The sequence below is a fragment of the Gorilla gorilla genome, chromosome 14 (assembly GCF_029281585.2).
Source record: "Gorilla gorilla gorilla isolate KB3781 chromosome 14, NHGRI_mGorGor1-v2.1_pri, whole genome shotgun sequence".
Taxonomy (NCBI): domain Eukaryota; kingdom Metazoa; phylum Chordata; class Mammalia; order Primates; family Hominidae; genus Gorilla; species Gorilla gorilla.
Window position 1 is genome coordinate 114,965,371 of NC_073238.2, and position 16,007 is coordinate 114,981,377.

General features: G+C 36.2%; 1 protein-coding gene across 7 annotated transcripts in view; it reads left to right on the top strand.

Moving 5' to 3' along the window:
- PCCA (propionyl-CoA carboxylase subunit alpha) overlaps nt 1-16,007 on the top strand; it is a 456,523-nt gene that overhangs the window by 176,704 nt on the left and 263,812 nt on the right. For all 7 annotated transcript variants that reach the window (XR_010130619.1, XM_019039752.4, XM_055360016.2 and 4 more), the window contains 3 exons: nt 2,463-2,541; nt 7,599-7,701; nt 13,342-13,436. Coding sequence is in view for 6 of the 7 variants with exons in the window: in XM_019039752.4 (XP_018895297.3) it covers nt 2,463-2,541; nt 7,599-7,701; nt 13,342-13,436 (277 nt within the window). In the remaining variant the exon portion in view is untranslated. The remainder of the gene's footprint in view (nt 1-2,462; nt 2,542-7,598; nt 7,702-13,341; nt 13,437-16,007) is intronic.

Sequence of the window (16,007 nt, forward strand, 5' to 3'; positions counted from 1 at the left end):
TGTGAGATTTTGGTCAGGGAATCTTGCCTTCCTGGGTTGCATGTATTCACAGGTCTAATGCTGTGATGCCAGCAGCACTGGGAGACCACAATGCCTTATTATATATTGTCCTATTCTCTAATGACTTCCCGCCTTTTCTGAGCATCTGATAATTTTTTGTTGATAAATTGTTTTATGTATCTTGTTTCCCCAGCTTGTTCCTTGTGAGCAAGAATGATTTCCATGTCATATTTTGAAATTCACAAATCACTGTATAGTCCAGGGTCCTTAGTAAATGACTAAAATGAGATTAGTGCTGGAACCAGAAAAACTGCAAATTTCCTAATCGTCAGAGGGAACTGAATGTAGTGGAGATGTGAGCTGTCTCTCAGCTCTTGTGGCTTCCTGTTACATGGATAAATGGTTTGTGATGATGCATTGATAAAATATTTTTTTGAGAGGATGGGGGTAAGGATCTATTAAGTTGTTGTAAACAGGGTTTTGCAGGTATACCAGTTTCAAATTTTTAGATTGCGCTTTTTCACTCCCGTAAAACAGGCTAATTCTTCTCTACTGATTTCATTCTGATTATTTTATGCTTGTTATTGTGAATGAGACAAATACCATTCTTGCCATTCTCATGCAGGATTAAAACTCATGCATAATCTCTTGCAGAATCAAGAATCAAAGCGTGCACAATCTTCTATGCTTTGTCCCCATCTATGTTTTCTACTGTGTTTTCCTCTACCATCCTGCAGATAACTCTGTACTTCAACTGAATTGTTTCAGTCATTCCTTAAACTTGTCCTATAATCTCCACCTCTGTTTTCCCCACTATTCCTGCCTGAAATGTTCAAGTCCTGCTCATTCTTCATAGCATCATTTAAATAGCCCTTTCTTTTTTTTCTTCTTTGGAAACGGAGTCTTGCTCTGTCGCCAGGCTGGAGTGCAGTGGCGTAATCTTGGCTCACTGCAATCTCCGCCTCCCAGGTTCAAGCGATTCTCTTGCCTCAGCCTCTGAGTAGCTGGGACTACAGACGCACACCACCACACCCAGCTACGTTTTGTATTTTTAGTAGAGACGGAGTTTCACCATATTGGCCAGGATGGTCTTAATCTCCTGACCTCGTAATTCGCCCACCTCAGCCTCCCAAAGTGCTGGGATTACAGACATGAGCCACTGTGCCCAGCCTAAATGGCCCTTCTGATAATACACTTTTCTTAATTATTTTTCTCTCTACCTCCCTGTGATCCTTTCTGTTTTGAATTGCCAGTGATAGAACTATTTGGGTCCTTTGCTTTTCTCTTCTTGGATTTGAAGGCTCCCAGTGTAAGAGCATGTTCTTTATCTGTCTTCTCAGTGCACCGAGCATTGTTTCAAAAATACCAGCCCATATAAACATCATGAACAGAAAAAAAATTTAAATTGAATTAATTATAAAACGCTTAGGAAGCAGGTGCCATTTTAACTAAGTTGAAGTTAAAGAGTGATGTTTTGTGGTTTGGGGTTCAAAAGGTCTGTGACATTTGGCCTTCTCTTCCCTTTTCCTCTAAGGATCCTATAGCTTGAGTTGAGTGCCAGTAGAGCATCACAGGCCAGGAAGGATCCTGTAAGGGCTCACTGAGCTCTTTTTTCTTCAGAAAAGATCATAAACAAATGGTCCCAAACATAGGAGTATCTCTACCTTGTTTTTAGAAAACATCTAAAGAAGGGGACTTGTACACTTTTCTTGATAAATCGTTGTAAATGACTCTTGCTGTCAGAAATTTTACTGTATAATAACTAAATACTTAATCATGTAACTGATGACAATTTTATGAGTTTAAAACTTTAGCTGGAAGTGTCCTTTGTTTTGACCTTACTTTGTATTTTCATAACACCCTGTTAATGTACGGAACAGTGGAATAGCTTCTCCATTGATACCAGTGAGCCCTGGAGCTTCTGCTCCAGCCCATAGCATCGTAGCCATGTTTGGATTTTCCCCAATACCATCATGTCAGTTCTTGCTAATAAAAGCTGTAGGGGTTCTCTGTGACTCTTCAGATGAAAATACCTTAAGTACCTGAAAATCACCATTTTTGAAAAAAGGGAATTTGTTATGCATGCAAACCTCAGTTTTGGAGATGTTTCCTGGTGCTATTATAAGTTGTTTCTTATATCTTTGGTTACTTAATACTGTACTTCTGTTTTTGGAATCCACTGTTAATTTATGTATGTTTTCTTAGCTTTTGTTACTGGGGAAAGTGTTACGTTTATTGGTACAAGTACCCTTTTTTCTTTTAAAATGGTCACACTCTCATTTTTTAAATACATCATTACACTGGTGTTACTTTCCTGGTGTTATTTTCCTGACTCTAAAGAAAGGAACTTTTAAATAAATTAATTATTGTTTTCTGCGTTATTGAACATGTGGTCAGTTGTCATGTTCATACATCCCAATGATCAAAGTCTGAACTTCTGTCTAATTCTTCCCTGCTGTTAGGCTACCCTGTCATGATCAAGGCCTCAGCAGGTGGTGGTGGGAAAGGCATGCGCATCGCTTGGGATGATGAAGAGACCAGGTGAGAGGCTGTCCAAAATATACTTTTGATGAAAATTGCAGTTACCAGAGTTTTATTAAACTGACAGGTAAACAGATACCAAAAGCATAATGGAGTAATTACAGTAACCATCTAATTTTTACACTTTTGAATGGGGAAAAGATTGAAATTATGTGGAAACCTTCCTTATTTATATTTCGATGATGATTATCTTATTATAGAAAGGGTTTTACTGTTTTAAACATTAACAAAGGATTTTCTTTTTGTTTTTACCATCTATTTTTAAAAATTACAGTCAGGATTCTATTTTCTGGGCATAAATTACTAACATTTGGCTATATAATTCTAAATGTCATCTAAAGATTTAAATCAACTATATTTAAAAGCAGTTATAATTTCATTGAGACTTAATGTATTACCTCAATATGTAGTTGCTTTCCTTTGCTAGTGCATAAAAGTAGTGAATTACTTTGATAATTTTAGAGTGTGAAATATATTCTTTTTCCTTGAGTTTGAAATTACTGTGTCCTTTATATGGAATGCACTCTTATTATAATTTAGAATACTTTTTATGGCCCAATCTCAGAAGTTACACAGGTTTCCCTCCAGTGAACACAGCTTCTGCTCAAATTCAAGGGGAGGGGACTGAGTCTTCACTTCTTCATGAGAGAGTGGGCAAGATTCTTAGAAGAGCAGGTGGAATGGGAGATACTGTTGTGGCCATCTTTGGAAAAGACAATCTGCCACAGCCCGTTTTGTGGGAAAGAATGGTATCATAAAGAAGTCGAATACAACTTAATGGTTTTGCAAGAGATGTGTATTTTGTGGACTTCAATTTTTTTCTCATTGTTTTTCTGTTTTGCACAGTACTTACATAGCAATTTCACTGAACGCTTAGCACTTATTTTTCATTATTCATCTTAGGATCTCAGGTTTCTTATCAGTCATTTCTCCAGGGCTGCTGTTAGTAACTTACTCTTTTATGGTGCGGATTACTCTTTATAGTTTCTTGGAAGTGAGGTTTGCTGTGCTGCTGTTGATTTATAAATTTTAATTTAGAGCTTAATATTTTGAGAAATCACTATATCCATTCATATATTAGGCATCATTTTGTAAATAATTTAGCCCTTTCTTGGCAAGTAAATAGCACATTGATTCAAAATATGTTTATAAAATTAATAAAAATACATGAATAATTTTCTACTTAAAATATTACTCTCTTCAGCTTGATAAATAAACCATCTCAGAAAACTTGTTGAGATCAACACAGGCATGCCTATTAGATTTAATAGTACAAGCTCCTCATTTTAAAAAGTTGCTCTATATCCCTTATTTATTTGGGAAAGTCAAAACTACCTAAAAAGGGAAAGAACAGTACTGCAAACATGCCTATGCTTGTCTTTTGGAGCCACGAACTGTGAACACCATGCCACAACTTACCCACCCCTTCTTTTCCTCTCTCCCTCTCGAGGAAGTAATTGGTTTTTACATAATCCACAAAGATTTCATTTTTCAGGTACAAAGGAAAATTTGGTAGCTTAATTGCTTTATTCCTTTATCCTAAGGGGTGTCTTTTTCTTGTAACATCTTTCCTATGTTTTTCTTGGGGAAGTAGCATCTATGACTTGTCTTGGAATCTGTAGGACATCTGAAAGATTTTTTTTAAAAATGTAACTTTTTTTTTTTTTTTGAGATAGAGTCTCTCTCTGTCGCCCAGGCTGGAGTGAAGTAGCATGATCTTGGCTTACTGCAATATCCGCCTCCTGGGTTCAAGTGATTCTCCTGCCTCAGCCTCCCGAGTAGCTGGGACTACAGGTGCACGCCACCACACCCAGCTAATTTTTGTATTTTTAGTAGAGACGGGGTTTCACCATGTTGGCCAGGATGGTCTCGATCTCTTGACCTCATGATCCGCCTGCCTCGGCCTCCCAAAGTGCTGGGATTACAGGCGTGCACCACTGCGCCCAACCTTTAATTATTATATAGTAAATTTGGGTGAGAATTATGAAGATTGTTGAAGGTTCACTTAGATATTTTCATAGTAATCTCTGGCTTTCTTTTCCCTATTCAAGTTTAAATGAAGCGTATGGCATGATTGGGAAACTGATTGTGTCTATATTTTTGAATATCCCCAGTAAGACTTTTGGCATTGTGAGTGCAATTTCTGTTTTATTTTTGTATTCCTAGCATCTAAAATATATCCAGGCACAAAGTTCAGTAAATACTTATTGAATGAATGTATAATTGAATGTCACCAATGATATTAATAATAGAGTTTCCCATGAGTTCTAAAATAGGTTGCTGGCGATGCTTTCAAACTTGCTGCTTATTTTATTTTGGTGACTTTGACTTTTTACTTGTGGTGTTCTGGGTTTAAATGCAAAATGAAAGCTCTCAATCATTATAGTGGAGGCAAACTGTAAAGCGCTATATTTTTTCTTTCTGTTATTATATCCAATCTAATAAAAAGTTGATTATATGGTATTGAAAACTAATTCATTTTGCTTCCAGTTTCTTTGAAGTTTGCAGCCTCCTAAGATTCCCCTAAATCAACAATGTAATGGAGGACTTTATTCCCCTAAATCAACAATGTAGTGGAGGACTGAGAAAACATAATACCTTTTCTCTGAGACCTCTGAGAAATGAGTTTTTTGCAATGTTTTGAAATTTGTCTTCTAGTCAGTTTTACCTGCAGTGTTGTACAAAAACAAGCAAATTAGTTGTGTGTGTGTGTGTGTGTGTGTGTGTGTGTGTGTGTGTGTGTGTTTTTTGAGATGGAGTCTCGCTGTGTTGCCCAGGCTGGAGTGCAGTGGTGTGATCTCGGTTCACTGCAACCTCTGCCTTTTGGGTTCAAGCGATTCTCCTGCCTCAGCCTCCCAAGTAGCTGGGACTACAGGCGCACACTGCCACGCCTGGCTAATGTTTTGTATTTTAGTAGAGACAGGGTTTCACCATGTTGCCCAGGCTGGTCTCTAACTCCTGAGCTCAGGCACTCCACCCGCCTCAGCCTCCCAAAGTGCTTGGATTACAGGTGTGAGCCACCGCACTTGGCCACAAATTAGTTGTTTCCAATATTACTAGGTGGACTGTAGGATTAAATGATATTATTTTAAAGTTGTAATAATTAAAACGCATCTTAAGTGTACCAACCTGGATTACTGTATGACGAGGATTATCATTAAATTTTTCTATTAGTAGTCTGTCATCGCCAAAACTAGAAGCAGCTTTTGAGATGAAAAACCATCCTTTAAAAAAAAAAAAAAAGGAAGAACGGTCAGACTAACAAAACAAATAGAGCAATAGGGCTGACATCATTAAAGAAAACACAAAACAAGCAAATCAGATAGTTGTTTTTTATATTACTAGATGGACCATTTGCAACTTAAAGGACTGGAAGAATTTGGTTTCGGTATTGTACATTAAATACAGACATTTAGTCTTCAGATTAAGAAACTTTATTAAATATAAAAGGAATTAAAGCACAAAAGTAAGCAAATTGGATAGTTATTTCTAATATTACTAGATGGACCATTTGCCTCTTAAAGGATCGGAAGAATTGGCTTTAATGTTGTACATTAAATACAGGTATTTAATCTTCAGATTAAGAAACTTTATTAAATGTAAAGGAATTAAATTTTATATGCTGATTATATCAATGGATAGAAGGCAATATATGCTCAATTACTTTTAGGCAAGCAAGTTTGGGTTTTTTTTTATTGTTTTTTCTTTTCTTTTTTTTTTTGAGATGGAGTCTCACTCTCACCCAGGCTGGAGTGCAGTGAAATAATTTCTGCCCACTGTAGCCTCTGCTTCCCAGGTTCAAGCGGTTCTCCTGCTTCAGTCTCCTGAGTAGCTGGGACTACAGGCATGGGCCACCACACCCAGCTAATTTTTGTATTTTTAGTACTGATGGGATTTCATCATGTTGGCCAGGCTGGTCTCGAACTTCTGACCTCAGGGAAGCCACTGTGCCCACCCAAGTTTGGGTTTTTAAAAGATTGGTCAAATGAGCCCTAAATATTTGAATAATAGGCATATTTAAATAGTAATGATTTAAATTAGTTTGTAAACAAAATATATAAAGCAATAATTAGGTCCATATTTTTATTTTAAAAAACTATACTTTTATAATTACTATTTTTGATCAATTTTATAGAAGATAAAATTGTAATGATCTGTGTGGGTGTATGTGGGAGGCAATTGCGTTTCAAGATGTGGATTTAAAATATTAAGCAGTGTTCTTAAGAATCTTCCTGTTGGATGTTCAGTCTCAATGAGTGTATTTGCTGTAGTTCCACTCCAGTCCTGCAGGTGACTAGACCCTTTACATTTTTCTTTGCATCTTCTGACTTCTGAATCAAACAGATGTTTTTTTATATTTTTGCTAGTGGAATTAAGGTATATTATGGTTGAAGAAATGGAATTAATTTTACTTGCTCTGTATGGTTTATTAAAATATCATATTTAGGCTGGGCACTGTGGCTCACACCTGTAATCCCAGCACTTTGGGAGGCTGAGGTCAGGAGTTGAAGACCATCCTGGCCAACATGTTGAAACCCCGTCTCTACCAAAAATATAAAAATTAGCCGGGCGTGGTGGCACACACCTGTATTCCCAGCCACTCGAGAGGCTGAGGTGGAAGATTCACTTGAACTCGGCAGGCAGAGGTTGCAGTGAGCTGAGATCCCGCCACTGCACTCCAGCCTGGGCGACAGAGTGAGACTCTGTCTCAAAAAAAAAAAAAAAAAAATTGATACTTAGCAGTTGGTAAAGTATCGGCATTCCTGTTTCAATGGAAAATCTAGGATCTGAGAAGTTAAATAACTCATCCATGGTCACAGAGTTAGTGAGTGGAAAAGTCGCAGGTCAACCAAAATTAACTTAGTTATTTGTATATTGAGTAAAGGTTTTTGCTTTTTTCAGAATAAGCCAAAATAAATATTTAATCGATTGTGTTTTCTTTTATAATGATAGCTCTATTTGTTTTGTTAGTCTGACTCTTCTTCTCCTTCTTCCCCTTCCCCTTCCCCTCCCTCTCCCCCTCTCCCTCTCCTCCTTCTTCCTTCTTTTTTTCACAGGGATGGTTTTAGATTGTCATCTCAAGAAGCTGCTTCTAGTTTTGGCGATGATAGACTACTAATAGAAAAATTTATTGATAATCCTCGTCATATAGAAATCCAGGTTGGTACATTTAAGATGCTTTTTCATTATTATGACTTTAAAATAATATCATTTAATCCTATTGGAATTATCTTTTCTTCCATTTAGAATGATTGTGAGTTGTGCCTTTAGAATCTGTTGTACTTTCTGTTAAAGTGCTAGGATGTTGGTTGGGATTGGGAATGATACAAAAATCTACCTCCAAAAAAAGCATTCCCAAGATAGCCGACCAGGCTAATCTCCTTCCAAGACTGGACCAGTATAGGGCATTTTTTAAAAAAGAAAAGTGCCTGACGTGGACTCCTATGCTACTTCAGTTTACCAAATGTCCGTGTAGCTTGCTGTGACAGGTGTTCTGCTAGGAGCTTGTTGTATAGAGATCCGTAAATCATTTCTTCTATTCAGTTTAAGATATTCATCCTTAAAGTAGTTACATAGGGGCATAGATTTTGGCAAAACAAAATGGGTTTTCTAAAATAAAACGGGGAAGAAGACAAGTCTGTTGAAGTTTTCATTTGCCTGTTGAAAATGCCTTCATGCTAATTTTGTACATTATGACTATGAATTGATATGTAATAGCTAAAATTGATAAAAACAAATGTCAAATTAGAAATAATGAATTTTAAGTATTTTTTTAAATCTTAATTTGGTGTGGAGAGAGAACCAGATAAATAAAAGGTTATTTGCTGACCTTATATTTTCTGACAGGGGCATGATATAAAAAGTCCTAGATTCTGTGAGTTTATTCCTTAAGTTTAATGGTCACTTTCATAGATATTATTTATGGGTGGAAAAATCATCATTTAGATCCTCAAATTTTCTAAAGTGAGAAAAAATATCCAAACTTACATAATCAGTTGGATGTTTTACAACATTGAACACAGTTTCTTTCTGAGGCTAGCAGGCTTTGTTTTTTGCCTTTTTAAAAAGATTTTCTAAATTGAGATATCATATATATATGATATCTGTATATCATATATACGATATCTGTATATCATATATACGGTATCTGTATATCATATATACGGTATCTGTATATCATATATATGGTATCTGTATATCATATATATATGGTATCTGTATATCATATATATGGTATCTGTATATCGTATATATATGGTACCTGTATATCGTATATATATGGTATCTATATCATATATGGTATCTGCATATCATATATGTGATATCTGTATATCATATATATGTGATATCTATATATCATATATATACACATATATGTATATATATATATACAGTGAAATCCATAAATCTTAAGTGTGCAATTCAAGACAATTTCTATACACACACATCTAATTGTGTAACAACCATCCAGGTCTAGATAGAGAATGTCCCATCACACCTCTTCCTATTCAGTCCCTACCTGTGGCCGCCAAAAGTAACTGCTATTCCTATCTGATGTCAGAGATTAGTTCTTAAATTGCATAAATGAAATCCAGTGATGTACTCTGTCACGTCTTCTTTTTCACACATCATCGTATCTTTGAGATTCTTCCCTGAGGCTCTGTTGTCCTTTGCTTCTAAGAATTGCTCTGTGATCTCCCATTATTTGACTCACCTGCAGTTTATCCATTTTGTTGTTGATGGATCTTTGGGTTTTTAGTTTCTTTATATTAGAAATAAATTGCTGTGTCTTTTTATGAACATATATACATCTCTAGGATAGACTGAGGAGAGGTATTGTTGGATTACATAGTAAGGTTATTTTTAGTTTCAGTGGGTACTCTGGTTGTGCTAATATATACTCCCACCAGAAATACATGAGAGTTTCCATTGATGCCACCCCTGCCAACGTGTGATATTTTCAATTTTTGAAAACATTTAACCATATTAGTGAACTTACGATGGTATGTCTGTTTAATTTGCATTTCCTGGATGAGTAATGATGTTAAGCATCTGTTTATAAGTTTATTGACCATTTGAATGGCTTATTTTGTGAAGTGACTTCTCAAACTTTCATCCTTGCCTTCCTTTTTCAAATTAGATTTTTAAAAATTACTGGAGTGTCCGAGTTCTGTATCAATTTTGTTTATGAGTCCTTTGTCAGATGTATGTATAGTGTATCCTTCTCCCTTCATGCGGCTTGCCTGTTCACTTTGATAATAATGTCTTTCAAAGAACAGAAGTTCTGAATTATAGTGAAGTCAAGTTTAAGTCTACTTTGTGTACCCTAGTTAGGAGTTTTTTTGTTTTAGGTATGATATTTAAGTCTGTTACTCTCCTTTACTTATTATTATTTTGTTTGTTTGATGTGAGGCAGGGTCAGAGTAATTTTTAAAATTCTGATATCCACTTTTTCCAGCATCATTTATTGCAGTGACCTTTTGTTGCAAATTGAGACTTAGTCATTGTCTTAACTATTTTGCTTTTATAATAAATCTAGAAACCTGATTCTGTAAGTGATCTAAATGTATTGTTTTTCTGCAGATAGTTTTCATTCTCTTTAGGTTCTTTGAATTTCCGTGAAAAGTTTAGACTTCACCTGTCAACCTGTTCCCCCTGCGGACACCTACGCCTACACCCACCCACTCCCACCTCCACCTCCACTCCCACACACCCCATCTGATGGGAGATTTGTATTTGGGTCGTATTGAATCTAGAGATTATTCTGGGGAGAATTGACATCTTAACAATGCTGAATTTTCTTTCTTCCCTCCCTCCCTCCGTCCCTCCCTCCTCCTTTCTGACAGAATTTTACTCTCTCTCCCAGGCTAGAATTCTGGATATTTTGTGAAGGTAGACCAGATTTTCTAATAGATGGATGTTATGTACAAGAAAAAAAAAAAAGGTGATTTTAGGGTTTTGGCCTAAGAAATGAGAAGAATGGAATGGGCTTTTACTGAGATAGGAAAGACTGTGAGATGTGCTTGTTTTTGAGGGAGGAAATCAGGTTATAAAGTTGGACAAATCAAGGTTGAAATGCCCATTAGATATCTAAGTGTAGATGTTGAGTAGACAGTTGGCTATTTAAATCTGTAATTTAAGGGAGATATTTAGATTGTCCTTCTTGTAAGATCCTAGGGGCAGAATTAATTTTGTCCTTCACTGTATTCCCCATCTAGCACTTGTTCACACTACTGGAAGACCACTTAGGTAGGCTGTTTTATCTTTAACTAGTTGAATTTCGTAACAGGCCATGAGGTCCTTAAGGGTAGAGAGTAGGTCTTACTCATTTGCTGTCCCCAGCAACCAGACCATTGTCTTTCACATTACTAATACTCAATAAGTGTTTGTTATTTTGTGTTAAATAATTACATACCTGGATCAGCTTTTTAGTTTATTTTATTTAGCCATGGCATACAGCCTGGGTGATATTTTTAAACATAAGTGAAAATGCCTCCCAGTTAATAGGCCACACAGATGTTCTCATATCTCATCTATACTTAGAAGGGTTTTTAGTTTACTTTTCTTTAGTTTTCACTTATTTATTTATATTAAGTAATTTCTGCACATGATAAAGGGTAATTAATAAAAAGTAAGCATCCCTTTTACTCTATTCTAAGTCCTCTAGTTTCTGTCCCTAAATGCAGGCACCGTTACTGTTTCTTGGCTATTCCTCCATACATAGTCTAAGAAGTATATGTGTGTATGTCACCTATTATTTTTCACATGAACCATTATATACTATGTCCTTTCCACAATGAAACTGCACTGGTAGTGTGAATGGCACCTCTCTTTGTGGCATAAACCAGTATTTCTCAACCAGGGCACTACTGGCATTTCCTGGGTTGGGTCTAGGGATACCAACAGGCTTGCATTATGTGACATTGTCTATTATAATAAAGCTTTTTCAGGAAGCAGTATAGCTTAGAGATTTTTCTACATTCAGTACGTGTAAACCTATAAAATTTTTAAAAAACTCATGATGCATTTAAGGATTAACTTCCCTTAAAAGCAGTATTTATTTATAATGTTTTCTGATTACATGGCTTCCTCATTTATTTAATGGAATAAATAATCAGCAAATCATTTTTGTTGAATGCCTAGTAAGTGCACAGAATTTTTAAAAAATGAACTGGGAGACTATACAGAATTTAGAGAAGAAAAAACTCTTGATTCTGTATATGAATCTGATATTTTATATTTGGAAATATTTCTGAGAATTCTTGGTTATTTTGGCTTTATTTCTTGGAGACTGTCTACTTTTACTTTCTTGTCAACTAGAATTTAAAAAGAGGTTGAGAGTTATTTTAATGATTTCAAATATTTTTAGATTTACTTCATGCAGCCACCTTTGAGTCTTAGAAAATTCCAGCTTATTGGCATTTTATTGCTGTTATGTTTTCCTTCATTGCTTGGAATCATTCTTGAGTTTCAGAAAGGGTTTGTTCCTAAAAATTAACTTTACAGTCATATATTAACTATTTATTTTACATTTTACCAATTATAACCATGATCTTTGTTTGATTTTTTTTCAGAAGCCATATCAAATATTAAGATTGATATTATCTGCTATTTATAATGCACAAAGAAACAGAATGACTTGTCCAGAGAAGCTGCATAGCTGTTTGGAACTAAAATTAGTGCCTGGTCTTTTGGCTTCTAAAACAGATCTTACCTCTGTAAACCTAATATATGTATTCAGAAATATACATCAACACCTTGAATCTGAAAATAGATTGGTCCGTTTCTGAAAATCAGATGTTCTAGGCAAAAACTTTAATGAAGAGCTGCTTTTGAGTTTCCAGATTTAGCTGAAAAAGATACATGTTAAATTTGAATTTCAGATTAACAATGATTTTTTTTAAATCACTGTTCCATGTAGTACTTGGGACATAGCTAGAAAAAAATTATTCATTGTTTATCTGAAATTTAAATGTAGCTGGATATCTTGTATTTTATCTGGCAATCTCAGCTTATTTTCCATTACAGGTTGAATGTATCTCTTAACTGAAATGCTTGGGACCAGAAGTGTTTCAGATTTCAGATTTTTTTGGGTTTTGGAATATTTGCATTTATACCTGCTGGTTGGGTATCCCTAATCTGAAAATTCAAAATGCTCCAGTGACCGTTTCCTTTGAGCGTCATGTCAAAAAATTTCAGCTTTTGGAGCATTTTGGATTTCAGATTTTCTGGTTAGAGATGTTCAATGAGTATTGCAAATGGGAAAAACTATTATGTTTGTATATTAACTCCAGACCTTTAGCAGTTTCCTAGAACAAAAATAAACCACAGTACAGACATCCATAGATAAATAACAGATTACATATTGGGTGGAAATGCATACAATGTCATTTCCCAATCAACAGACATTTAATAATGTTAACATCAAGCAGATGTTTGTAATAAAGCTGCAGTGGCACTTGTCAGCAACATTGACATCCAGTGTTTATCCCCTTCACTAACACTCAGTGTCCTTCACAAAATTTGTACAACTGATTCTGATGTTTTACTCATTGTATTTGAAAGGTGATATGAACACTTTTTCCTCAAATCTTTTTGATAAAAATGTTTTATTGAGCTTTGGAGTAATAAATATAGTTTTCCTTTGTTAACATGAATCAAAATAATGTTTTGAGAGGTATGTATATACTATGAGGTTTGAGTATTAAAAACCAAGAGATGTTGCATGGGGAAAATATTAACCATCATCTACTTTGTGGGTGTGGTTATATGGTTTTTCAAATGGTATTGCTCTTTCAGGTTCTAGGTGATAAACATGGGAATGCTTTATGGCTTAATGAAAGAGAGTGCTCAATTCAGAGAAGAAATCAGAAGGTGGTGGAGGAAGCACCAAGGTAAGTCTCCTAAGAAACATTTATAAAGCGGCTGCTTTTATGCATTTCATTCACTCATTCATCATTCACTGACTCATGCATTCAGAGACAGGGTCTCACTCTGTTGCCCAGGCTGGAGTGCAGTGGTGCAATCATGGCTCACTGCACCCTCCACCTCCCAGGCTCAAGTGATCCTCCCAACTCAGCCTCCCACGTAGCCGGGACTACAGGTGAGTGCCACCATGCCCAGCTAATTTTTGTATTTTGTAGAGATGGGGTTTTGCCATGTTGCTCAGGCTGGCCTTGAACTCCTGGCATCAAAAGATTAGCCCACCTCAGCCTCCCGAAGTGCTGGGATTATAGGTGTGGGCCACTGCACCCAGCCACATTTCTTTTTTTATTTGTTTGCTTTATCGGCTACAATTGCACTAATGTTCATGTAGACTCTATTACTGCATATTTTTATAATTAAGAATTTGTTACTTGATTTCCTCAGTGCTTTAATGTGTAAAAGGGAGAGAATACTTGAAAAAGAAGTGGGTTTTTATTAGAGGAGAAAGTTGGGTAGACAGCCAACTGTGACTTCTGCAGGCTTCTAGGAAGTATGGAACCTGATGGTACTTCACGGGATTTCTGAGATATATGCCTTCTAGACTTTCATGTTGGTGAAGGGTTCATAAAGTTGGTCCTGAATTTATCCTACCATGAAAGGCTTCTGGAGTGTGGTTCTTGGAAATTCCTTGATTTATCAGAGCCACTTTGGGTACTTCTCCAGGGCATCTTTCATGAGTTTGGTGTATGGGGCCTCATTTCTCATTTGATGCTAGGTTGCTATTTGTATATACTCTGGTATTCTCTTTGTTCTTAAAAATCCTCAGGTGAGTGTTCCTAGTAATTTTTAATTACCAGACAGTAAGAAGTATAGCTTATTGTAGCTTTAATCAGCAGAGCTAGCATATCTTGATATAATGCCTGTATAGTTTCTGAAAATAGTAAGTGAGAATGTGAGTATATTTTTAATCCCAGAGTAATGGTAAAAATTCAACTCTATTTTAGTTACATTGGTTTTTAAAAATATGGCATGGTGTTATTAGTTTTAAAACATGGACCCCAAATCCTTTGCCATTTTTCTCCTTGAGCAGTGAGGGGAAGGATCATTGTTCCCTTTTCTTGATTCTGTGCTCTGTGAATGCTTGACCCGTAGACTACTTAGAAGTGATGCTGTGCCAGTTTCCAACCCAGGCCTTGGGAAACTGCCAGCTTCCGCTTCCTGTTCTCATGGGATGCTTGTGCTTACACACCAGCCAGTATGCTGTGAAGAACTGTGTAGCTTACATAAGATGTGGCCATCTAGTTCTCAAGGCCCAGGAACAGGATGTAAGAAGGGAGAAAGAAGAAAAGCCAAAGGGAATCCTCTTCCTGTGTCTTTAGGAAGATCCTGGAAGGTGCTGAAGCTAATTACTTGGTGTTGATCTGAAGTTAGACACTTAGCTAGGGAGACTTGTTAATATCTTTTTCTTAAGAAACCATGTGCTGAGCTAGAACTAGTACTGTAGTACTGTAGTATGGAGGAAGGGGAAAAAGGATACCTGTGGAACAGTAAGAGTCTTCAACACACGTCTTGCAATTTTCTGTTTCCTTGACTGATTACCAATTCCAATTCAATTAACACTCTGTTTTTAGTAAAAACCTACTCAAGTCTTACCTGGGATAGAAATCTTTCCCAGACTGGGAACCTTGAATCATAAAATGTGTTTGTTTTTTCTCTTTGTCTAGAAATATAAACTTTTCATAATGAATACCTTATCTACTGATTTAGAGAAAAAAAGGAAAATATACAGCAGTAGGAATCAAAATGAAAAAGCTAGAACTCATCATTAATACTGACCTGATATGTATTTGTACACTGTGAAGTGTTAAAATAAATGGAATGTGTAGTTTTCAGTTCCTGGAGTAAGAATCGGCTGGGCATGGTGGCTCACACCTGTAATCTTAGCCCTTTGGGAGGCTGAAGTGGGAGGATTGCTTAACCCCAGAGGTTGAGGTTGCAGTGAGCCAACATCATGCCACCAGATTCCAGCCTGGGTGACAGAGCAAGACCCTGTTCTCCCCCACCCCCCCAAAAATAAAAATAAAAAAAAGAATCTACTAATGTGTTTTGAGGGCAATGCTAGCTAGGGTCACTCATATCTCTGGATATCTAGCAGGGCTTTTGAAAAGGGCAAGGGCAAGATCAAATAGGAGAAAGATAGTTTCACAGAGCTGCACTGAGATTCTCCAGATGTTATGCTATTAATTGTTAGTTGGGTTTTTTTTTTAGTTGCAGTAATTTTGTCAGCCAGTTATTGTTGAAATGTCATCTATGTCTATACATTAGGTTAATGCAAACTATATTATAGATAATTCATAACGCTTGAACCCATTGATTTATTCTAACTTCACCAAAAGGGAGACAGTAGGAAGTACACTTCCCACCTGTGAACTCTTCCTCCTCCCCCACCCCAATCCAACTTGAATATATTCAAGGCTCTGAGTCTAACTAGCAATCTATATGAAACAGAAATGTAATATGAATGTTAAAAGACACCGTGG